The 24,972-nt window shown below is 38.2% G+C and overlaps 1 protein-coding gene and 1 long non-coding RNA gene across 5 annotated transcripts in view; one reads left to right on the top strand and one right to left on the bottom strand.

Annotated features, from left to right (window-relative positions):
- The window catches only part of LOC106490462 (uncharacterized), a 129,368-nt gene that overhangs the window by 7,681 nt on the left and 96,715 nt on the right, over nucleotides 1-24,972 (bottom strand). The gene's annotated exons all lie outside the window — the stretch shown is intronic.
- Nucleotides 1,595-24,721, top strand: COX7A2L (cytochrome c oxidase subunit 7A2 like). Of its 3 annotated transcripts, none has more exons than XM_013949888.2 (4): nucleotides 1,595-1,995; nucleotides 10,557-10,691; nucleotides 11,578-11,717; nucleotides 24,589-24,721. In XM_013949888.2, exons 1-4 carry the CDS (start codon nucleotides 1,924-1,926, stop codon nucleotides 24,677-24,679), a joined length of 438 nt encoding a protein of 145 aa, XP_013805342.1. In that variant the 5' UTR covers nucleotides 1,595-1,923; the 3' UTR covers nucleotides 24,680-24,721. The 3 variants fall into 3 exon arrangements, with proteins under 3 accessions (XP_013805342.1, XP_013805341.1, XP_013805343.1); XM_013949887.1 differs by lacking the exon at nucleotides 24,589-24,721 and adding an exon at nucleotides 18,295-19,157; XM_013949889.2 differs by lacking the exon at nucleotides 24,589-24,721 and adding an exon at nucleotides 13,832-15,063 and having other exon boundaries at nucleotides 1,597-1,995.

Here is a 24,972-nt window from a genome sequence, read left to right as displayed (position 1 = left end):
AAAAAACTTCCCTAGCTTGCAGTGCAACAGGCACAGGTAAGAATAGTAGTACCAAGGACCTACCCTTACTTCTGGTTCATATTCCTGTTTTTACAAGTAAAGGGAAGTACAGAGCTCATGGGGGCATTACTTGTTACTGAACAACTATTATTCTGTATAGGACATGTCTGTTCATAAGGGGATAAATTCAGGAAGATTCAATGCTCCATTTACTTGCCACCAAACTCAAATTCTACAAAACTAAGTAGAAGGTGCTACAGGGCTAGGTACAGGAATCTATCTTATGTTCTTTTATATAGATATTTTACTTTGTAAAACATCTTCTACAGATAGGTATAAACAAAGTATATTTTAAGTTTTCACTCAGTGCATGACCACAGTAATTTTTATAGCATGCATATCTGCAAAACTGCATGTGGGACTCCTAACAGACAGTATTCTAACTCTGGTTCAGGACACTAATGATGAAACATTATCAATAAATCACCCTTTCTTAATAAGACCTCAGTACATTTAATCTTAACCAACAGTATGCAACTCTCAGTGTGAATACCTGTTAAGAATTTGCACCGTCAGAGTCAGATAATAGCAGTATGTTTTGGATGGCTAACAAGGAGATATCTATTGGCAACAATCTACGGCCCAAAGCATGTGCAGAAGCCAAATTACCACAGAATGTCTGTAGTTTCAAGGCCTCTTAGGACCTTGAATGCCCCAAAGCTTGGCAAAACCTCTACATTAAGCCATCAGTGTCACAGCTGCTGGACTTTTCAGAAAGATTACATTCAAAACAAAAAAAGCACCTTATCACATTCACTTACTTCATGGTGCTGATTTTATTACAGAAGGCTCAAAACAAGTAACATTATAGATTTCAGAAGTATTAGAAAGGCTGTTGAAGTGAATAAAATTGCTTAATAGAAAAACAGACATAAAGCTGCAGAAAACAAGTTTGCTTTTGTTCTTAGTTCCCATAAGAAAACAAACATTTCAAAACACACTGTCAGGTTTGTCTCAAAAATCTGAATAACCTAAATTAAGTACTTTAATACTAACATGTCATATATCCATAATTACCACAATACTTAAGGCAAGGCAACTGAGAGTGCTCACAAGGGGAAACTACAACTGTGTCAGAGCAGGGGAAGCAAAACGTGAAGAAGAACACAGAATTATGTAGCTGAACCCTATTTTAACCATGTGGACTTGCAAACGCACCAGCAGTAGTGTAGATCCGATAGGAAGCTTTATAGGAGCTTGCACAAACAACACTCAGCTCCTGCACAGTAGCTTCCTTCTCCCGAACCGCCTTCTCTGGTGGTTGGGGGGCACGACGCCTTCCTTAGGCCCGAGGGGACCCCCACAGCGCCGCCACCAAACCCCACAATCGCCGAGCCCCACCCCTAACCACCGCCCACGAGACGCCCGCCCACGAGACGCCCGCCCGCGCGACGCGGCAACCGCCCTCCTCGCCGGCAGGAGGCGGGATTTCACCTCCCCCCTGCGCTGATTGGTTGATCACTCCCTGTCGTCACCACCTACCGCAGGCCTACATCCCGCTACCGCGGCAGTTCCACGAGCAGTGATGCGCAGACGCACTATGTCTTAGCCTGCTAGGCATCCCGTTTGGTGCCTGATTAAAATGTCCGTCACTGTTACTTTGCGAGCAGCACCTGCACAAAACCCGCCCTCCCTACGGGTTTAGTAAAGACTCGTGTTGTTTTCGGGCTTTTTATTTGTATCCCTCTCCCTTTGACGGCTTCCCGAGTTCACTGGTTTCAGGTATTCGTGGCGGAGGACTATGAGCCTCAGGGCCTTTACGCGTTAAGGCGGTGCAAGAAGCCGGCTGGGGTCCTTCTGCGTGAGGCATCGCAGCCGGGGGCCGGTGGGCCGTTAGGTGCGCGCGTGCCGGCGGTGGCCACCATGTATTACAAGTTCAACAGCTTCACGCAGAGGCTGGTCGGGGCCGCGGCGTCCGCCGCCTACAACCCCCAGGTAACGGAGGCGCCGCCGGAGCCGCCTTGGGCGCCGTCGCGATGGTGACCTTCGCTGCCCTCTTCCGTGCGGGGCGCGACTCGCTCCCCGGAGTCGTGGGGAGAAGCAGGCCCGTCGTTCCTCCGCCGAGAGCGGCTCTGGCCGCGGCGGGGGAGGTACGGCTCGGTCCCGAGCCCCGCGCGGTTCTGGCGGGCGGAGAGGGCCGCGGGGGGGTCGGGCGATTCCGTGCTCCGGGCGGGGAGGGCGCTTGGTTGTCGCTCTGGTGACTCTCGCAGGACTCCCCTATAGGGGCTTCGGGATTTGGTGATTTTTTTATTTTTATTTTTCCCCCTGGGGGAGAAATTCTCCCCGTGCGCATCCGGAGTGCACTTGGTAAATAACAACACTTAGCGCTCCCGTTCTCGGAGGAGAGCCTGCATCCTCACGGGGCTGGGCTCCCGGTGGCCGTGGACTGCGGCGCTGCTGTTGGCCTGTCGCGTGACCTTGGGCAAGATGAGACACTTTGCTCTCCTGTGCGTTTCTTGGGTCAGTTTTGGGATGCGTTGGGTGTTGCAGCTAGGAAATAACACACTTTCATCAAGTAGTATTGTATTGCTTCTGAGCTGCAACAGTGTCCGGTGTTGCTTGTAAAATAGAAACTGTGACAAACTGGAACAGCATTGCACCTAGTTCCAAGCCCCTTTGTCTGTGCAGGCAGAAAAACTAACTCCTGGAGGTATAGTTTAGACTTGTATTAGTGAGAGCACCTTTATGTAGAAGCTTTTTAAAGCAAAACAAAAGAACAGCCTTTCCCATGTAGAATGCTTACTTGTCTACTAACACATATAAATTAAAGGTTATGTTCAATAAGCTTATACTTTCCATATGTTAAAGTTACAATATGTGGTCATTTCTGTTTCTGAGGGGGAACAGATCCTGATTACATCAGCCCCTTTAAAAGATTAAAAAATTGCATATTGGTAAAAGAAAATCACTTTTTTTTTTGGGGGGGGGGTGCATTAACATAGATTCCTGAGTCATTCAGGGAGATTTGTAATGTGAGTCTGCCAAGGGACAAATGCAGCATGGTTGTTATAATGTTTAAGTTTCTGAATAAACTTTGACAAAAAATTTAAGTTCTTACAGTAATAACAAAATAAGGCATTCTGTTCTGCAATTTAAGGATGGAGAAAGTGATTTTAAAAAGAGTCAAGCTTCCAAAGAACTACCTACAGAAAGCAAATATTTCTGATATGATTTCAGATTTAAAAAAAATATATGTACATACACAAATGAAATCAAAGGATGTTTTTTTCTGATAAACTCATTAATAAAAGCTGACTGGAAGCTACTCTATACTTTTGTAGACTAATGTGTATCATTATGATACAAAGATAGCTTTTTTCCTATCTATTTCATCCTTTCTTAGCCTAATTCTTCTTTTTTGGATCTCCTTGGCTATGGAAGCTTTACTTGGAAAATCCAGTTACCTTCTCCAAGCAAAAATATTGTGTTAAGCTTCTTCAAAATCTTGAGTTATTTCAAGGGGCCAGAGCAGCCCCAGAGCTTTTTATTTTGAATTTTTTAAGTTAGGATGCTTAGATAACTAAGTAGGTTTAAAAAAAACTAAGTGGATGATCAGGGTCAGAAGGAAGTGGTTAATGGGTCATACCCTGCCTGGAGGCTGGTTAAAAAGTGGAGTATTGCAAGGTACCATGGATTTATCAGTTACCTGGAGGAGGTAGTAGAGTACACTCTTATGAAGTTCATACATGACAATTAAATTTGGAGGGGGAGGAGGGGGACATTCAGTCAAAATGTTTCAGAGTAGAGCTGCCCCTCAGAGGGACCTAGGCAGGACCCAGGACTGTGGGCAGACAGCAAGCTGGACATGCCAGCCAGCACCATGCCCTGGCAGCAAAGTAGGCCAACAATGTCCTGGGCTGTGTCAACAGGAACATAATCAGTAGATCGAGGAAAGTTATTTTTCCCCTTTAAATGTGGCCTAGTGAGTACTGAATAGAGTAGTGTATCCAGTTTTGGGTCCCCCAGTGCAATAAAGATACTGATAAACTGGACCAAGTTCAACAGAGGCCACGAAAATGGCTGGGGGGCTGCTGGAGCACTTGCGCTTTAGGGAGAGGCTGAGGGTATTGCACTTGTTCAGCCTGGAGGAGAGGTGGCTTTGAGGGGGATCGAACAGCAGCCTCCTAGTGCCTGTGAGGAGGTTATTGAGAAGATGGAGCCAGGCTAGGCACAGCAGTGTGTGGTGGGAAGACAAGAGACAACAGGCATAAATTGAAACCAGCTTGGTTCAGACTGAATATAAGGAAAAACCCTTTCACCCTGAGGAGAGCCAGGCAGTGGAGCAGGTGCCCAGAGGGTTTGTGCAGTCTTTGTCCTTGGAGATTTCCAATATGGGATCAGATAAAACCCTGAGCAACCAGGGGTCTGACCTCAATGTTGACGCTACTTTGAGCAGGAAGTTGGACTAGACACCTCCTGAGGTTCCTTGCATCCTAACTTATCCTATGGTCTTAAATAAATACTGATGTAGCAGTGACTTTCTGATATGGGTATTTCTGTCCCAAGAAGGTTTTGTTGCTCTCTTTCCCCCATCAGTCTTTGGAAGGCTTGCTAGGTAGCTATTGTGTATGTTGGGATGGGGTCGGGGCAGAAAGAAGTGGAGTAAGTGCTTTCTAGTCTAAAAGTAAGTCTGTTCATTAAGAGTATATTCTAACAGGCAGCTGTGCCAGCAAAATATTCTTACCAATATTGCAGGGTTTTGAACACTTTTTACCTGCTCAAAGTTGTATTACAAGAAAAATTGTTAACTGACTATTTGTGCAGACGAAAGCAAAGGGTAGAGTTACTATTATTCTGGAGCAGAGGGAGGGGATGGGCTTCAAGCCCAAGCAGTAAGTTACCTCTTTGCTGGAAAGGCATAGTCTAGAACATTATGTATGAGTTTTGGGGTTGTTATGATTAATTTTCTGCAAATAATGCATCATTTTTGGGATCCTAAGAGAAGAGCCCCAAAATAGGAATATGAAAAGCTCTGATAACTTGGAGTAAAGTTGTCTTAAAAACAGCAGTCTTGGCCTCTGAAGTGCAAGCTGTGTAGTACTGCTATGTTTCTGCTCAAAAGGCTTCATTAAATTAGTATAACAAAATCATCTCATTTTAGGCTCACCTTTATTTCCTAGGGATTAAAAGGCAAGATAAAAGGGGAATACAGAATTCTGTTATCCCACTTTCTATTCTATTACTAAGTATTAAATATGCATGGATATTACTGCACTAGATTCAGCAGGACATAGTAAATTCTGAATTCTTGACCTCTTCTAGATTAAAATACTGTAGTGCTGTATATCTCAATATTGGTTAGAAAAGGGTCTCTGCATAACTAGCTTCACACAGGTAACATTCCAGATGGAAAAAAATCTGCAGGATAAGAAAGAGGCTGTCTAAGGAACAGAAATATATATATATTTTTTTCCTCCAGAACATTGTAGTGATTTCTTTTGGGGTCATCATAGGATATTCTATTTCACTTCAATGACATCACTGAAATGTTAAAATCTAGTTCTTGAGAGAATGTAGTTGAGAATGAGATTGTATCCAAGCAGGAGCATTTCACATAAGTCTTACAAATATTGTCTCTCTCTGTAAATGTGTTTTTTGCATATTGATGAAAGAAACACTGGCTTTTGTTTGGCTCATCATTCACATGACTTAGTCTTCAACTGTCGGAATCAAGAGTGCTATGCAACAGAATAGCTGCATTTAAAAAATGTCTTCAATCCCTTTTTGCAATGTTAGTAATCCTTCTAGCTTTTTGGTAGTGTTTTTTTTTTTTTTTTTTTTTTAAGTTTGACTCTACTCCCAGGTGACACATTCAGAAACATCAATCTGATAGAATAGTTTGCAATAAATAGGGATTAAAATATGCAAATAATCGTGAGTAAGTAAATGTTAAATTCAAAACTTGGAAGTAAAGTTTTTCCTATTGATTTTCTTGCTGTATTTAATAAACAAAGTCATAGCCCAGTCTTTAAAAAGGTTTGCTTTTTATGCTGCTATGTATCTAAATTTTTCTGGAAAAAATTAAGATGCTTTCTGCAATTCAAATTCTGCTTGATCAAATATACAGTATAATATTTCACTCTGTTCCATACTGTCACATTCTGATGCTTCCCAACAGAGTATTGTTCTGATGCAGATTATTGTGCAGATTATTGTTCTGATGCAGATTGATGCAAGCTTATTGTGGGCTTGCAAAATATCAGTGAAAATACATTTCGGAAATTCTTTTGCTGACAGTAACTTTACTAACAATGCGTACTAACAAAAATATCTTAGTTTGAAACCTTTGTCATTTTTTCCATCTTAGCATTCCTAAAAGACTTAATTTTGCATTTTACAAAATTATGTAAAGTAGTTTGAACAACTTAGCCTGTTTGAATAAAAGGGAACTTCCCCAGGTGAGGAGTCAAATAGATTAAAAGTTACTACTCACATTTAGGAGGGCAATGACTGCCATAGCCCTTACAAATACAATGAAAACCCTTTATTCACTCAAAGAATTGGCTTATGTTTAAAACACAAATAGTGGGACCAGTTTCAAGTACCATTGGATGAGATAGACTGTACAAACTTTTTTTCCCTAGTTCTTCAAGGCTGACCACAGTCCTAGCAGAAATATAGTCATACTAGGGTAACTTCACTCGATACAAGTTATTTTATTTGTAGCTAGTAAAAACCCCACAAATCACAGATCTTCTGCTTTGGATTTTTAGCTGGTGTGAATTGCATAGAGTTTGTTGGGAAGCTATAATGATTAACCTTTCATAATATAGATTATATTTGAAGTACACAAAGCCATTTTTACTTACATGTGTCATCCTAGTGCAAACAAAGCCTTTAAGTGATCCTCTCCAAAAGCATCATGTTAGTGATGACAAACATATTTAACTTCATACAATGATTTATGTTCTGCTGTGAAGGACCTGCTATTTAGGTGATAAGTGTTTAGGTTCAGTATGTCCATAAAAATTACTTCAATGCATGTTCTGAAATAATAGTTCAACTTAACTTCCTTTCCTTCTTCCCCCTTTTCAATCCTTGCCTCACTTCTTTCCACTTTCTCAATCTCTGATTCAGTTTGAGCAATTCCCCTAACATTTGCAAGATAAAGCATGGTGCTATCTCCATTAAATTATGCTCCAAATCTTTAACTGCTTTGTGCTGTCAGGAAAATGTGAACGTAGCTCAGGAGTGCATACTAGCAAGGCATATATTTGTTCTAACTTTGAACATTTTGGCCAACCAATGGATGGTCTGTGTCCTAAGACCTTCAGATCTCTGCAAGGAAGAAAAAAAAAATCTTTGCAGAAGGGTAGGCAGAAAGTTAAATAAAATATTAGTGATGTTTGAGTGTTTTGCTTGTTTGTTTTCTTGGATTGGCTCCATGTCCTGATCTTTCATTAAGGATTTCAGCATTTGAGAAAGTCATTGCCATAGCATGCTGATGAAACCAGCCAATGTTGACTGTTTTGCATGACTAGATCTGCTATATTTTTTCCAAGAATTGGAACAAATTCTCATTAACATGATTAGGACAAGATTAACACCTTTTTATCAATAGAGGAATTATCAATGTGAAACACCTTGTCATGTAGCGTAGGTCAAAGGTGTAGAGGCATAGAAGAGAGGAAGCTGAGTGTAGAGAGATGCTAATGTTATTAAATAAGCCTGCAGTTTTAGTGGAGTTGAGCACAATTAAATGTAACAAGTATCAATAAGTATTGCTTAAGCTGTCTTAATGATAACTCAGAAATGATCTGTACTGAAATTCTTATTTGTAATATTGAGGATTTCTCTACAGCCACCGTAAGCTTGGCAAGCAGTAGGGTATGAGATAAGGGCCTTAGCCACTTTCTCTCAATCCACACACTCATGTACTCGATTGAAGTAACCATGTGGTTTCTCTAATTTAGCTGAGCTTGGTTGAAGCTGAGCACAAGATTCATGGACAAGATCAAAGTAGAATTTTATGTTGGGGTGAGAGATCTTGATTAAAGCAGTGTCTGCATTAGAAAACTGAACTTTCTTCTCCAGCTTGTATTTTATTTTATTCTTTTTTTCTGAAGCCAATGAGGCAATATCAGTGACATTTTCTTAATCTGCTGTGTGATGTTCTTAACTGGTTCTGTGCTGTTTTGGAAGGCAGTTTATAATGGTATAGTGATGACTGTGTGAGTTTTCTGAAAGGGTTCCATTTAATTCCATGATTAAGTTAGTCACTTGGGTCAAATTTGAATCTCCTATTACTTTTATTGAAACAGTAGAAGGGAAGCCTGAAAGATATTCCTGTTCAGATACTTTCTAAAGCCTTAAAAGGTATACCATAACTTGCAGTTGTTAACATGACTGATTCCACTATTCTAACAGTAATCCATAGGGTGCATTTTGCCTCCAGCTATAGAAACAGGAGTCATTGAGCCAATAACAAATGGTAGCGGTCACTTCAATCACACCTTTATTCCCCTCCCAGTCTGTGAGTTTAAGACAGATGTAAGAGGTATCTGTATCATGGAATTTTTTGTAGTGGTTTGCAGCCTACCTCAATTCTCAATATTTAAAGTTTTTATACCGTAGCAGTAGTGCCTGAAATAAAGTAGACTTGATAGGTAGTCACAGTAAGTAGGAACTAGAATGATCTACTAAATGTTGGAAGTGATCTGAAAGACAGCTCCTGCAAAAGTTAGGTCCTCAGGAAGGTGAAAGTGAGATTCGGAAATGGAAATTTACACAAAGATGAAAACGCAAATTGCTGAGGTACTGACAATCGAGAGGGCAGGAAAGGTTTTGGGGTGGGGGGGAATCACAAGCACACTTTGTACAAGTATCTGTTCTGTAGTTCTTCCTATCTAACCACCAGCCTTTTAAAGCCAAATCTACTAAAGTACTTTTAAGTTCTCCTTAACAAAAATGTCAAAGTCCAAAATTGCTATCTTAAAACATTTTTGGAACCAGCTGCTACTTATGCTTCGATCTATAGGCACTAACTACTCCTGGCTTAGTGGTAGCTTCGTAGATGCTTCATTCTTACTGTTTGTGACTAGAACTTCTTAGTCTTAAATAACTCAGTGCTTGCCTTCCATCCAAGCCTGTTCAGTAGAATGGCACTAGTTAGTCCAGTTCACTGTGTCACAGAAGGCAGTTTTGGACACTTTCTTTCAAAACATAACCTAGAAGGTCACCAGAGAATATAATATTCATTCAGGCACTAGAAAAGGGAGAAATTGGACCTATGTCTTCAGGAAAGAGTCCTGATGACCATCCCCTAGGCTATTGTGGGGTGCAGAAAAACCTAGTCTTTCTGTTGAAGGTAGCTATTGTCACAAAGAATTTATAGAGGGATGGAGAAAGCATGTCTGAGCTATGGCAGACATGAGAAGAACAAAAGACTGCAAGTCCAGTTCTCACCCTAAATACTGTACTTTTAAGTACAAAATGCATTAACTAGTCCTTTGAGAGGAAGCTAGAATTTTAGTGCAGCCCTAATTTGATCCATGGAGAGCAATTGCTACTTCTGTTTGAATGAAAATTTGTTGCATTAACTTACTTGCGTGTTGCTTTTCATTTCTATGGCAAGTCAGAAAAATGAAATCATACAGTGCTTCAAGAGCCATAACTTAAAATATCACTACCGTGTGCTTAAAGCATAACTGTTAACTCTAGCTATAATAATAAATGCAAGGAGGCCACCTCATGGTTGCTGAGGGAAGCTGTAACTTTGTTCATTTGAAATCTTAACCATAAAATTGGATTAATTTTGGCAAAAGTAGAGGACACCCATCTGAACTAAAAGGGAATTAAATGCTGCTCAGAGGGAATACATGAGGGGTAGAAAGTTGCAGCAGTGTGTGAGTTACAGGGTATATGCACTGCATAAAATAGCCACCCCTTCAGGGCTTCTGGAGTGTCCTTGAGCACCACATACTACTTTATTATGAAACAGCATATAGTCTTAGCCATTTTTTCCTCAACACATACATCCCAACTGTTTAAGGCATGGACCACTACTTGCAGTATTCAGGAGGAAGAGTTAAAGTCTCTTCATTGTTTGACCTAAGCAAGAATTCCCTGCTGCTAATACCACTGCTCAGATAGGGCCTAGGTATAACCACATGCAAAAATAAGGAGCAGCTTGGACCAAGTAGCAGCACAGGAAAACTTGCAGGAAAAAAAAAATCTTAATTCTTACAAGTATGATGACTAGAAACTTATGTCATGAAGAAATTAAAAAGGAAGCTTCTAAGCTGCTTCTTTTCCCCTCAAAACATTTCCTGACCCAAAATTGTAGCTGAGAAATAAGTGGGCCTACAATGCATCCTTAGCTGGTTATGGGTTTTTTTGTTGTTTTGTGTTTGTTTTTTTTAATCACAGATCTTCATGCCAGATAAATATTCTTTGTAATGTATTCTTGTAATGACTGGCAGTACGTCTGCCTAACGTGACAATTGGTAATTTTGCAAGTGTTATATACCTTGATATTTTAATCTTTATTTATGCAGGGACTCAAACCAATAGTATCCACTGAATACCCAGCTTTGATTTTTGGGACAACAACTAAACTTGCTTCAGATTTACCAGCAGCTGGTTCTTTCTTGGGTAAAAACAAGGTGCCAGACCTACAGAAACTTTTTCAGGTAACAACAACTTTGAGAGTAACTTAAAGAAAACTGAAGAAAGTGGGCCATATTTTGCCCTATTTTAATGTGGCTAACTAATTTGTCATTCTCCAATACCTACAATTTTTAAAGTCTGCTTAAGAAAGTGTCAAGTACAGTATAACCTGGATCAGTCTCCAGTGACCTTGTACTGGGTATAAATATAGAAAGTAAAAAGTCTAGTTTTAGGGTTTGGGTTTTTTTTTTTTCCTGACTTCAAAAGATGCCTCTCGTATCCTTTGACTATTGGAAGCACTTTTTCTCCAAGAATCCAAGCATGTGAGTTAAGATCTGGAGGAGCAAAGCAGAGATTATTACTACTTTGTATTTTGTAACTGAAACATTACTGAAGCTGTATATAATGTAATGGAAGAGTACAGTAAGGTCTTCAAAGCCAGTTTATTAGCTGTGCAGTTTATAAGTGTATTGGGACTTCTCAAAACAAGTTAGCTGAGGGTTGGGGGGTTTTTAACATCAAGAATGTGCTTTATATAATGTACCCTTTTCTCTCTTACATGCCACTTGCATTTGGAATGTGTCAGTCTGAATTGGTGAATAATCTTTTATACATATCTTTTCACATTCTTTTGTTGGTGACATTTTTCCAGTCCAGGTCCTCTTTAAAAATTATATTTCAAGATGTATTCTTTGTGCTTGCACGTAACAGCTTTTGCTAATAAAATTAACTTGCCTTTGCATTTGTCTTGCTCAATGAAAAACACTTAATACATTAGACTGTAGATAGCCTGTTAGTCAGCAGATTTCCCTCTTGGAATTCTCTTAGTTTTAACTGAGGTAGCTTGTTCATGGTGGTCTCTGTATGAGTATTCATTTTTTTGTTGTTGTTTTTAAACTCTTCCCACAGAAAGCAGATGGACTGCCAGTACACCTGAAACGGGGAGTTCCAGATAAGCTGCTTTATCGGACCACTATGGCTCTAACAATAGGCGGGACTATCTACTGTCTAGTAGCACTGTACATGGCCTCACAAGCAAGAAACCAAAAGTAAATGAACCATAACTAATGGGACTAATGGCATTTCTCTGAAGGACCTCCTGCATGTATCTCTCTTCACTTGCTTTTTAATCCTGTGATCATATAGGGTGTGTTATTCAGATCAAATGTGTTTGAGAAAGTATTTTTAAATTGGTTGCCTTATGTATTCTGGAAATCATATAAACAAAGACTTAAAGCTATCATTTTAACGTATGGTTGTAGCCTTGCATTTGTTGTTGTGCAGGAGTGTATAAACAGTTGGAGAAAGTTTACTTTTCTTCCTTCCCTGCCTCCACACACTGTTAGAGATAGGACAGGAAAAATACTTTTTGGGCAATATTCCATGCCCCTCAGTGGGGAGATGCTATCAGTTTCAAAAACAGTAAAGCAAATCATTTAATTACTACTAGACACCAAGAATCTATTCCTGTCATACACAACTCATTTTATATAAGCAGGTGGCACTAGAACTTTTCCAAATGCTGGTATATCATTAAGTATTTGTACCTTTATGGATCAACAGAACAAAGGGCTTATCTCCTTGGAACATTCAAACTGGGTTTATTCCATAATGTAAACACCAATGTATACAGCAGAATGCAGCAGTACTGTAGCATCAGTTATACCAGTTTTTGGACTATTACTTGTCAAACTCTCGTATTGTGCAATAAAACTAACTACATAAATAATAAAAGTGGCAAGTCTTGAAAGTTTCACACTGTTTCAGCTGGCCCAGTAGTGAAATATGTTAGTATGCTTTAAGTTCAACTTGTAGATCTCAAACTAGACAATTGATTGAACTGCATTATTGTAATCTTTTTGAGATTATATCCACTTGAAACCTTATCTCAGAATTCATGGAATGCTTAACAATAAGATATTTTTGTGAAACAAGTCACTACCTTTCACAGCTCAGCTGTATATATGTATATAATATGTATTTGTTGCCTTTGCTGGGTGGGGAAAAGGTTAATAAAACCCTCCAATTAATTTTCTTTCCCCTGTAAAATCAGAACCTTGGACTACAGCTAATCTTTCACACAAACCTTTATACAAGCATCTTACAATTTGATAGGTATTCCTCTAGTTTGAGGAGAGAATATTCACTCCTGGTCACTCAGCCACTAAGTCTGGATAAACATGGTTTCACTGGCCTCTGTCAAAACCCATCTCTTCCAGAACCATGAAGAAACCACCTTCTTTGTAAACAGGCAAGACAGTTGATAAAGAAACCTAAAATTTCTCTTTCTTTGTTCTTTTACTAAAAACATTCTGATTTGTTTTCCAGTTAAGTTGTACTAAAGCATTATTACTGTTCCATAGAAAAGAAAATAGCTGCTTGTACTCTGATCTCAGGTTTCAGTCAGTGTTGCTATTTCAGGAATGGAGAGATTAAATCACTGGATAAGAAATTTGTAAGGACAGCAAGGCTCAAAAAATAGCAAAGGATTAATGAAGTTCTACAGGAACTGACAGCTATATAGTCTCTACTGATAAAATATATTATCTTCAGTAGCCCATGCTTCCGGAGATCTAATATTCTTGTACTGCAGGCTGCAATATCAAGAAAAAAAAAAACAGGTTATTGTCTATATCTTTCCTGCATTATCGTATATTAAGCACCACCTACAAGAATCTTCTAATAAAAGGTACTTTGCTTTGCACACAAACTTGACAGGTAACTTTTCATGAGAATGAATTTTGCTTAGAGAATTTATGTTCTAAACTTTTTTAAAAAATAACTATTTTTAGAGTTCACATAGAGAATAACAACTTTCTGGTTGTTGCTAAGGCAGATGTGGATAGAGTAACTAAACTGTTATCCCATAGCTTATTAAGAAGTGGAAATACTCTTACAAGTACTTGTGGAAAGAACAAAAATAGGGCACATATCACTCCAGTCCAGTTTTCTTATGAAGCAAATAGCTCATCTGGAGTATTGGGTGTATATATTGCCATAGAGAATTATATTCCTGCTACCCTGGTTTAGCTTTTTCCAGCTGTTTGCCAAGCAGCAGCTTGAAAACAAACAAAACACACTTATGGTAAAAGGAAAAAAAAATAACATCAAATCTTGCAAATAACCAGATATGAGATAGCCCATGTTTTCTTTATTGTCTCAGCATATAGGTTTTGGAAAACTTTGCCCTTCTCAAGCAGTCTGACCCAGATGAAGCAGGATGAGAATGCTGCTTCAGCTTGTCAGATTCACAGCCGTGCTTCAGTTTGAGGTTAAAGAACAAAGAGGTGTTGCATGTCTGCAGCCATGGGGCCGGGCTCCAGTCTTCAGAGAAGGAGGAAACTCTGCATTTCTATATTCCCACAGAAAAGTGCACTGAAGAACAGGAAAACTTGCAAGCTGCAGCCCAGAGTGTTAGAATGTGGAAGCAAAATCTTGCCCCTATTCTCAATTATTTTGAGATCATAATAAAGAAGTTACAGCATGATTAAAGCCTTTTTCTTCCTAGAAAAAAGCTGTTAGTCTATATTAAAACATTTCTGATGCCAGAGATCTCTAGGATGATTCAAGAGGATTTAAGTGTTTTGAATTATTGTCTGTCATAGAGAGAACTAAATCCTCTTATTTTTAAGCCCCCAAGAACCCTCTTACCTTTAAAACAAATAGACTCTCCCTGCCCTGATGTTAAATTGGGTCTTACGCAAGAAAAACAAGGAGTGAACTGCAACATCAAGAGGGCTACTTCCTGAGATTTTGAGTCATCATCCTCAAAAGGAAGAATCTCTGACTTGGATACCACAGCTTTATTTATATGTGGTATGTTTTGTTTTTGAAAGAGCCTCAGTTTTATCTTGTGACTTATACAACGTGCCAGCATTGAGAACCAAGAAAACAAGATGCTTTTTATAAGTGATAGCTTATACTCTAATGTTTTGGCTTGAATGCACAGCAGAGAATAAAATATAATAAGCTCTCATACCCCAAGGTGCTGGAGTTGGGAGGGAGAGCAGCTAAGATTTACAGTACTTAGGAAAAAAAATTATCTTATGATAATTATCCGTCCCCATTGCATTAGCTTATTGTTAAGAGACTTTAATTTAAAGAACATTAAATGGTCGTTTTCCTTCTTAAGTGATCTTTCTGACAACTTGAATTCAATAGTTTTATTTTTGTAACTGTTTTGAAATAAGATCTCTCTCTGCTTTTTATGTGGGAGTACTGAAATAAATGCACTTGAGAAGATGTTGATAATATTGCAATATGTCTTTGAGCTACTTTAAAAATACAGATAAGGAGAGGATTTCTCTGCAATATTACAGTGTGACCATACAGTCCAACAGACTTCTGCTTTTCCCTCAACATTTTAAAGTGTCAATAAACTGATTATTACAATAATGAGACATTAATGGTTTGATCTTGCCTTAAAGCAAAACTCTTCTAATTAGAAGGCAGTGGAAGGAATACAAGCAAGAGAAACAAGGAAAATAGAAACCTGAACTTCCTACACAATGTAGTTTATTAATTAATCTTGCAGACTTCAAAAAGCTGACCAGAGGTTTTAAGGGCCATTTCTCATACATACACAAAGGACATAGTATCCACTCCCCCTTCACCATCCTTTTTCCAAATTCAAACCTTCTTCTAAGAGGCTTCTGAAGAGTCCCAGGTCAAAGTCAGTTTTTCCTCTTCTGTCACTAATTGTTACCTTTGCAGATTTAAAAATTTTAAAAATTGGAAGGTTTTTGCACAGAAGAAAAAGTGTGCATATCAGATAAACTACATGGAAAAATCATAGTAAACTGTTCTCAAAAATCAGTTACAAACTACCTGCATTATATGACATAGTATACTATACCCCCCCCCCCCAATTGTTAACCTAGTCAAAAGCCTCACAGGAGTCCAAACTCTGATCTCCATTTAAAGTGGAAAATAGGAGGAACTTTCCTGTAACCTAAGCATTAGTTTTAGCAATAGGCATGAAAAATGACCTTTTGAGTATTCAGTACTGATTGGATATTAGTTTACTGAAGATTATTAATTAATTGGAATCCATTCCAGTTGGCTGCACTGCAAGTGATACACAGGTTGCTAAAAAAAAAATAGAAGCACACTTGCTTTGAAGGGAAGCACAAGGAGGCTATAAATGTAACTTTGTTAATGGCGTGCCCGTGGATCAGGAAATAGGGTATACACCATCAAATATCATTATAGCATCTCACTAGTACAAGATGTTATTTTCAATGAACTGTCTTGGTACTTCTTATATAATCCCAGACTGATTTTTGGTATAGCACTAGACAGAAGGGAGTCATTTTATTTCTACATGAAGCCTCCCCAAATACAAGGAAGTTAAATGCAAGGTCTGTTTTCTCCCCCTCCATCTGTTGTAGGCAGCACACATCTGGCCTATAAAAGGCATTCATATCATCCTATGGCTCCAAAGACCCCATCAGATGCTCCATACTAGAGCATTTTCTGAATGACTTTGCCCAGCGGATCCAATACTGCAAAATTAGAAGAAAAACACATACTTTCTTACCTCCTCCCCTGTCCCTCTCACTGCCACAGTTCAGGGATTACTCCCGTAATAGGTGGTCCAGGAATCTCATCTCAGCTGCATAAAGCCATCACTTTCCTGTCTTCCTCACTCTCAAGTTTTTATTCATAAAGACTAGAAATTCACAAAGCATAGAAGAATTAAGACGTTTTCTAGTTTGCTTCAGTTTTTCCACAGTATTTTTAACATATTCTATGCCATGAAAAGAACAAAATTGTTTTTAGTGTTTCAAGAGCATCTCTGAAATATGAATGGGAAGAAATGTTTGTCACATGCACTGAAAATTTGAACAAGCCCTGGAAATATCCTCTGTGAAGTACATGACCTTGCCAACACAGCAACTCACATCTGCTCTAAGTATGCAGATGAACACATTCCTACAGTGATAAATCTTTGAAGGAGCTGTTATATAGGTGTGCAAATGCAGGGGCATCAAAAGAATTGCTGCTTCCAAGCATCTGTCTGTCTCAGAGATATAGGAAATATTTCTTTGCTGCAACATTCTTATGCTTACAACCATGTTATCTGAGACATGCAAGGAAGATTTAAAAATGGGTACACTGTAATTCAGTCAAATACATCAATCTTGCTATTAATTGCTTTATCTCTTTCTGGTTTGGTGCTACTTCAAACCTCCTGGTTTCTCTTTCTAATTTCATCACTGAACTCTAGTTTTGATGACCTAAAATTGGAAATTTAGGCTTTGATTATAATGTATGCCTGCTACAAAGCTTTCACTTGAGGTATAGATCAGAGACAGTTAATAACAGCATCCATAGTGAAGTTCAATATAATCTACCATTAACCAGATGTTCTTCTAAATACACAAAGCTATCCTTAGCATTTTGTATAGTTCTTCTTGTTATGTGCAAGGAAGATATTCTGTGTAATCTCTAGTCACTTGCCTATTTGCCAGAAGTTGAGCATTGCCTGATCCATAATACTGCACAAAGTGTGAAATGCATCTTACCTCAAACTAAAACTATAACAGCACTTCTTTGGAAGGAGGAGTGGAGAGGTAGTGTCAGTTCCACCAACTTGATCCAGATTTGTAGTGAAGAGAGGAAAGTGGAATGCATTTTTTTCTGGCATAAACAACAAGTGCTGCTTGTTAAAACTTATTCTTGCACAATCCTAAGGATAATTCATTAGTCTTGTAAATGATTAAACAAGTCTGCTGATATGCGTAACAAAACACACTTCAGCATACTGACTGTTAGCAGCATGACCCTGAAGAGTTAATAGGAGTCCAGACTTCTTTTCAGATTTTCATAAAACAGCAGCAGCAAAACCCTATATTGCAATAAAGCAGGCTGGAGCCTGCATAGAACTGCCAAAATGTGGAGAGACAGCCACCAGTACTGTACCGTTTTTACAATCTCTTTTCAGAAAAGCACACTTTCAAAAAAACCCCAAAACAAACAAAAAAACATAATGAAATGACTATTTCTGGCAATCTTGGAATAAGTCTGTTTTCCCAAAAGTTCATATGAAGGCCTTTCTAAAGGTCTGTAAAACTTTCCATGGTAGTTAAAGAATAGCTTGCTAGACAAAGGCCTGGACTTTTGTTTAAACATGTTCCCAGCTATGCAAAGCCTGATAGATAATGCCTCTTAGGTCAGTTTGCAGAGAAGCTGTGTATTTGATCCCTCTGTATTACAAAATACAGAAAATGTAATCTTAGCAAAATATCCAAGTGTGACAATATTCAGTGTTCTGAATAATTCAGAGGAGCACAAGCCCTTCAAGAAGCTTCTCATCTGTGTGGCATATTTTTACTTTCACTGACCAAAGGTTTGCCAGAAATCCCTATAACAAGGATTTCCTGGATTACAGACTCAAATCCCATGTTTCTTATTTAAATTGTATGGGATAAACAAAACTAAATAAAAATAGGAAAAAAAATCCATCAATAGCAGTATTAACCAGTCTTCTCTTATCCCCCTGATTTGCTGCCCCTCTTACCAGAAGTGGTGTGAGTGCCTGTGCTTTTCCTGCCACTGTTTCTGGGAGTAGGAGGCAACAAGCAATCATATGCCTATTCACAGTATGATTTGTCTTACTTCTAGAACAAGCGAGATTGGGTGGCAACAGAGTGAGCAACTTATTTCCATGACACCAATTCCTTTCTTTGTGGATGCAGTCAAACAGCGAGATTCCACAGATTCTCCATCATCTGATATCGTAGGGCCTCCTATACCTGGACTAAGGAGGAGGGGAAGATCATCCTGAATACTCTGGTTGGTCACTGGACAGGTCCAGCTGCATGGTTGGCACCTAAGTACAGGTGGCCAAAGAAACTGAGAAGTCACATTCAGTGTCTCTGGAGCCAAAGCAATCAGGCCTATGGGAGGAGGTCACCTGTGAGCAGCACCATCTAATCCCAATAAGTCTACTGGGAATGCCATTTCTGAACATATGTCAGATGGTGATTGCATATTTATGTGCACACTTCTTCAGCTCTAAGTTTTGGGTTCCCTGTTTTGAAAATTCAAAATTCAGCAACTTTCACCAGCTAGACGACGATCTGTTTTGTGAATACTTGTAAAAGTGCTCCAATTTTTACATACTGTGAACTCAGTGATCCTCTGATACACATGTTTAATCAGATCTTTTCCTGTCTGTAAATTTTAAGTGGCACCATAAAAGCCTTCAAATGCTAGGTTAAGTATTACTGAAATGTTCTTCTAACTTCCACTGTTTGTATTAAATAGATATTTCTATTAAGCATTTGCTGGGACAGAACTATATAGTATCTGACCTTGCATGGACAGTTCTGCTTATAATAGCTGAGCCCAAAAGTTACAGCAGGTAGTGTGTGAATGAGTGATTATGTGTTTTATTTCTCTGGGCTAATATATAGACATGCATAAATGAGGCTTGTCAGTTTAATTCTGTATTTCAGTTACACTTTAAGAAAAAAAAATATATTTCCAGGAGCAGCAATAAATAAGAAAATAGAATCTAGTATCTGTACCACAGACACAATTTGCCTATTTTGCGCCACTGGCTTGAAGAAACCAAACTACAGAAGACTCCACCGAAACCTGTCTTCACAAGGTAAATGAGAAGCTTAATAAATAAATAAATAAATAAAGTGTTGAAATCCACTCCAGACAACTTACAGTTAAGCTATTACTATGCTATCTCCCTTCTGATTTTAAAATACATTAGACAAATGTGCTACTACCCCTTCCTCTCAACAAATAATTGTTTCAGTTTTACAGCCGCTCAATTGTGGATGGCAACTGAGAAACAGTTTGGTAGGCTGGAGACCTCACTTTGAGGAAGTATATGATTCTGCTGTCCTAGAGCTGCAAACACTGGAAAAATTATGGTCTCTAACTCCAGGCAAGCCTCCATTGGAATCCTACCTATACACCATCAATAGCCTCTGAAAAGAAAAATGTCAAATGAGTATTTTTCTGTCCATGTCTTTTTGTGTGGAAGATTGCAAGAGTCCTCTACGCTATCAGTTTTAGAGTCAACTTTGCTAGTATACAAAGAGTCCAGAACTGAAAAACCCTATCAGGTTGCTGTATATCAGACAGAACTTCTCTTCTGGGATGAATCATAACAATGGTCTTGTTTCTGCCAAGATATCTCATTTTTAGGTTGTATTTCCATACTCCACCATTTTATCAGCAAAGCTTCTTTTATCTTGGTTCAGGTTTGCATTAAACCCTTCCCAAATTTAGTTCCTACTAGCAAAATCCAGGACAAAATGGATGTCGTACATGTGAAAAATGAAAAAGTCCTTTATGTTTCTACTGCAATGATCTGTTATACAAACATTCAAGGTTAGGGTGAAGGGCATTAGAAAACCAGAAGACGACGACTAGCAGAGTTTGTGTACTTTTACAGGTAATGACAGGAAATCACTGCAGTTTTTTCCCCTCTGAAGACTGCTTTCAGATTCATCTATTCCAATCAGAAAGATAAGTAACAGAGAACAATTCCTTTATTTGTTTATTTAAATGAAGCAGTTTGTGGCTGGAGCTGCAAAGATGTAGCCCATTACAGAACTCATATTGACATTGATGGAAGTTCTAAACATGGATTTGGGACACTATATATGACCCCATTTTATGTTCTTTTGGGAAAAGTTAATAGCACACAGAGTATAGCTGAAAACTATAAAACAATGTGTTAAAATGGTCCTTTTGTCATCCAGGGTATCTCACAAATCTGTATCATCATACCTCCCCAGTGATACAGATAGAGTTCTGATTGTCAAGACTGCAGAGACAGTGTAACCTAGAGATTGCAAGATGGGTAATACTGCTATAAAACAAGACACCACTACTGTTTAGTAAATGAATCTCAAACAATTGTTCAGCATCTCCCAGACACTACATATTTGCACAAGTACCAATACAAAGACAAGAGAAATGGGCAGTTGTCAGTGAATCTGATGTGTCCAAACAGTGCTTTTATTAAATGTTCTGGTGCAATCAAGGAAAACAAAAGGGAGTTCCAAGAGTGGCAATCTGCAAAGATATCTTTGTATTTTTAAAGGTTACCTGATTTTGCACCGAGTTCCAAGTGATTTTGACTTTTCTCCCCTCCGGACAAACTTGCTTTAGCTGATTCTGGTGTTACAGCCTATTTCTGATTTCTTTGGTCTTTCACATTTGATTTTTTTTTTTCATTTGAGTAAAAATAAAGAATAAGAGTGATATGAAAATCTATCACTGCTTAAGAGGTGAAATGCGCAGTAGAAGCAAGAACCAGTCTGGTACAATTCAGATTGAAAGTTCCTTACAGCTATTTAATAATTTTTTTTTTTTAATAGATACAAAACCACTAGAAGCTTTTCATTATACTTTGTCTATAATATTTACATTTTTATATCCTTGTCATTTATCAACAGCACTGATTACAATACACACAACTGAGTCACTGAAGCCAAATATTACTGTCTATTTTGGCTGGAGTTTCACTCAAGTGATATCTGAAAGAGGGACGCAGAATCTGATATACAAGTAATTGCATATTTGCAATATTTTTTTTTGCAGTAAAGGACAACTCCTGATCAGACACATTGGGATAAGTCCCAATAATATTAACTTTCTTAGATTGACTTTGGATCCACCTTTATGTTACACAAACCATAAAGGTCAGTTATCTGTTATAAGTTACAACAGCACTTTTTAGTAAATGTTGGCAATAACAATTATAAGCAAATCCACAGTTTTGTTTGGGGCAAATAGCTGGGTTCTATGAGCCAGATGAAACCATCAGATCTGACAGCCTGAATGGCCATGGAATTTCATCTTATTATCTATTTTATTTTCATAGAATTTAGAACAAGCTCCAGTATTAATTGTAATAACTTCATTTTTAGAGTAGATAGAAATGCAAAATGGTTGCCTATTTCTAGCGATTTCTATCTTTCTGGTTACAAATCAAATGTGATTTACTCTATTAATCCTTTATTAAGAATTTTCTTAGGAATTAACTGTACAGGTTATTCATTTCAATGCAGTAATAAGAGGCTTGAAATGTATTTCATATCAGCACGCACAAGAGAAGACAGGGGCCTAATTCTCACTTATTTCATCTGCTGTAATTGTTATATCTGTTCAAAGTAAACCTAGGATAGTAACATTTTAATTCAGTAGCCAACTGGAAATAAGAAAAATCGGGCCATTTCTATTTGAAATTAATCTTAAAACAGTACATTCAACTTGAAAACAAGTTCTGCGTTCAAATAATCTAACTTTAAAAAGAATGTTAACTTTAAAAGAAAAGAATTAAACATTCTTTATGAAGCTTTACATGTCATAAGAAACACTAGAATTTATGAAATAAAAACTGAAAAAAACTCACACAGAAAAACATACAATATTCCTGTTTTTTTCTCCCTGAGTAGCTGAAACTATTAACTGAATTTAAACCAAGTTTGAGAATCATTTAGATTTCACTGAAACTGACTCCCTTAACAGAAATAATTAAGTAAAACAGAATATGATTCATCTGGCTTCAGTATAAGTGCATTTACTCTTTGCAGGACTATATGGTTAGAGAACACTAAAAAATATTCAGGGCAGTGACTATTTTAAGGCTAATCTGGCATAATGAAGACTGAAAGAAAAAATATATAAGAAAATTGAGTGAGGTATTACAGTGAAGTATTACAGACTTTAATTAAGCTGGACTAGTATACAGGAGCTGAAACCCGGACTTTGCTTCATAATAAAGGCAAAACTGAAAGTGATATCCAAAGAACAGCGATGATGCAAGTTACAGCACTGTGAGTTTCCCTCCATTTTTTCCCTTGAATGTCGAAACCATCATCCGAAGCCATTATCGAAATAGTTTCACTTCTTGCTGTTCTGTCAGGGATAACTCAAATAATTACACTTACGATGGAGACATTGGCCTTTGAGTGGATGGTGGAAAGCAGACCTTCTGTTATAGACCATTAAGGGTTTTGTGTGAGCAAAATTATTTTTCTCAGAAAGCAATGAGGGTCTTTGGACATCTCAGTGAAGAGGGTAATGTTTACAAGCATTTCTCAAACAACCATATCCTAGAATACCACTGAGCCATTTACACTAGAGCTGTTTTATGTAAGCATATGGGGTCTATGCAAACCATATACCTCGAGATGAAAAGCTGTTGACTTGATTGCTACTGAACTTTAGTAGAACCTTGATGGTGCAGAACACTCAGAGTTCAGTAATACAACAAACATAAAGCACTGCTTTCTCTCCAGTGCTTAAGACTCAATTATTAATTCACTGAAGTGATTATATTGCTTCTTCTAACTAGAAATATTTGGAAATAATTTCTGATTGATTGGCCTCTGTGTTTTATCCTAGTTATTGAATTTTCATGTTGTAATACTTCATCTAAATACATTTTTCTCTCCCTTTTTGAAGGCCTGTATTTCTCCATTCAAAATATTATCTTAAATTTTAAATATCTCTGAAAATTTTTCATCTGAATTTGACAAATACCCAACATTAATGCCACATAAGACTACCTGGAGACCGACAGCCACTTTGAAAGAAACAGGTGGCTCAGGAAAAACATTTCTGAACACCACCCATAGAGGACACAAGGTATCAAGAATGAACAGAAATACAAACCTGTTTTATAAATAGAGCTGTATGAAAAGGAAACATGGAAGGTTGATGAGGTGAAGTATTCTCCCTGGCTTTCTCCCATTCAAACCTTCTCATTGTTGCTGATTTTCAGCAAAGCTCCCATTGCAATGTTTTACTATGAACCACATCAATGTCCCTACTTAGCTCTGACTTAGTCTTTATGGCAGTAAAACCCCTGGCCTAAGGCCTCTGTAGATAAACTATCGAGAACTTGCAGTTCAGTTTCACAAAGTGAACCGGAAGCATTCAGCACCTGACAGGATTAGAGCTCAGGCAAGGTGGCTATCATTAATAGTTTGTCAGAGGCTGTCCTTGGAAATTTATCTTTGATATAATGTTTGAAATAACTCTGGGCTTTATATGAACATGTACTGCATTTGTTTATTACCCAGCAGATTTGGGAAATCAGAAATAGGAAGATGTACACTCAAAAAGTTTGATTCAGATCATAGAGAAGGCAAGGAAGTATCTTTTGATATTACCATTTTCAATTGTATAACAAAGGTATTGTAGGGCAGATATGCTTTGCATCTAAAATGTAAAATTGCTCTAAGGAAGCTCAAAACACTTGCACACGCTGGGGGTGTTTAAAGGTGACAGTCACTCTTGGATGGAGGTATAACAAAATATTTTTGCAGTGATTTATTTCCTCCCTTTAGAACCTAAATTATACACAGAGCTTCTGTGTGGATGTTCAGCTTCCAAGTAAGTGTTATCCAAACATCTAACCAACTCGACTGCAGGAAAAGCAGTGTTTTGAAGCAAAATGTGATAAGCACACATGCAAAAGAAAGTTCAGTACCTGTTTTGAACAGACAGAACATAAAAGATTGGCATCATCTGTGGAATACAGAGACTGGTGAGCAGCAAGGTTTTGGTCCTCAAATCATTTGAGTTCATTTGTTTTAACATAAAAGCATACAGATGATGCCAATCTGCTTTACAATCTCACTGTGCCTGCCTTCTGTTTCTCAGGGGTTCTTCTGGTGTCAAAACCAAATCCATAGGAGGTATTTGAATAAAGAAGAATTACTGCTTAGAAAAGGATACTTTCAGGCAAATATGAAAAGGCGCTTCACGTATGTGAGATAGTGTGGAAGGAGGCAGGGAAGATGTATAACAAGCTGCTCTGTGAACAGAAGAGCTAGTAAAGTCTGTTTTTCTATGGTAGTCATTCTTTGTCACTCAAACTTCTCTCCTCCCCTTCAAAGTAACACTTATCCTACATTCCCTTTAATATCTTATCAGGAAACAGACAACATGGAGATGGTCTGGAGCTACCCACAGGCTGACAGACCAGGTTACCACTGCCAAGTTATCCCCAACAAATCACAAGTAGCAGTTCACTTCTGCCTGCCTTTCCTGCCACTAGGAGCATCAATCTCAAGTCTTTCTCCTCTGTCAAGGTACTAGTTTAAGAAGTTTACAGGAATTTAGTTTTCTTGAATTTGAATGAGATTGCCAAACAGGTTTAAAACCTTGTCCATGGGGGAGATAGATGTATAGACAATAGAACAATCACATATTGTGACATAGCGAATCAACTGTGCATTAAACCTTATTTCTTGGTAAATTAAGACAGAACTGCAAATGAGCCCTTTGTTCAAGGCAGAGAGGAGAGATGGGAGTGTG

The sequence above is a fragment of the Apteryx mantelli genome, chromosome 3, assembly GCF_036417845.1.
Source record: "Apteryx mantelli isolate bAptMan1 chromosome 3, bAptMan1.hap1, whole genome shotgun sequence".
In the NCBI taxonomy this organism is placed as follows: Eukaryota; Metazoa; Chordata; class Aves; order Apterygiformes; family Apterygidae; genus Apteryx; species Apteryx mantelli.
This window is presented reverse-complemented; position numbering and strand designations above follow the sequence as displayed.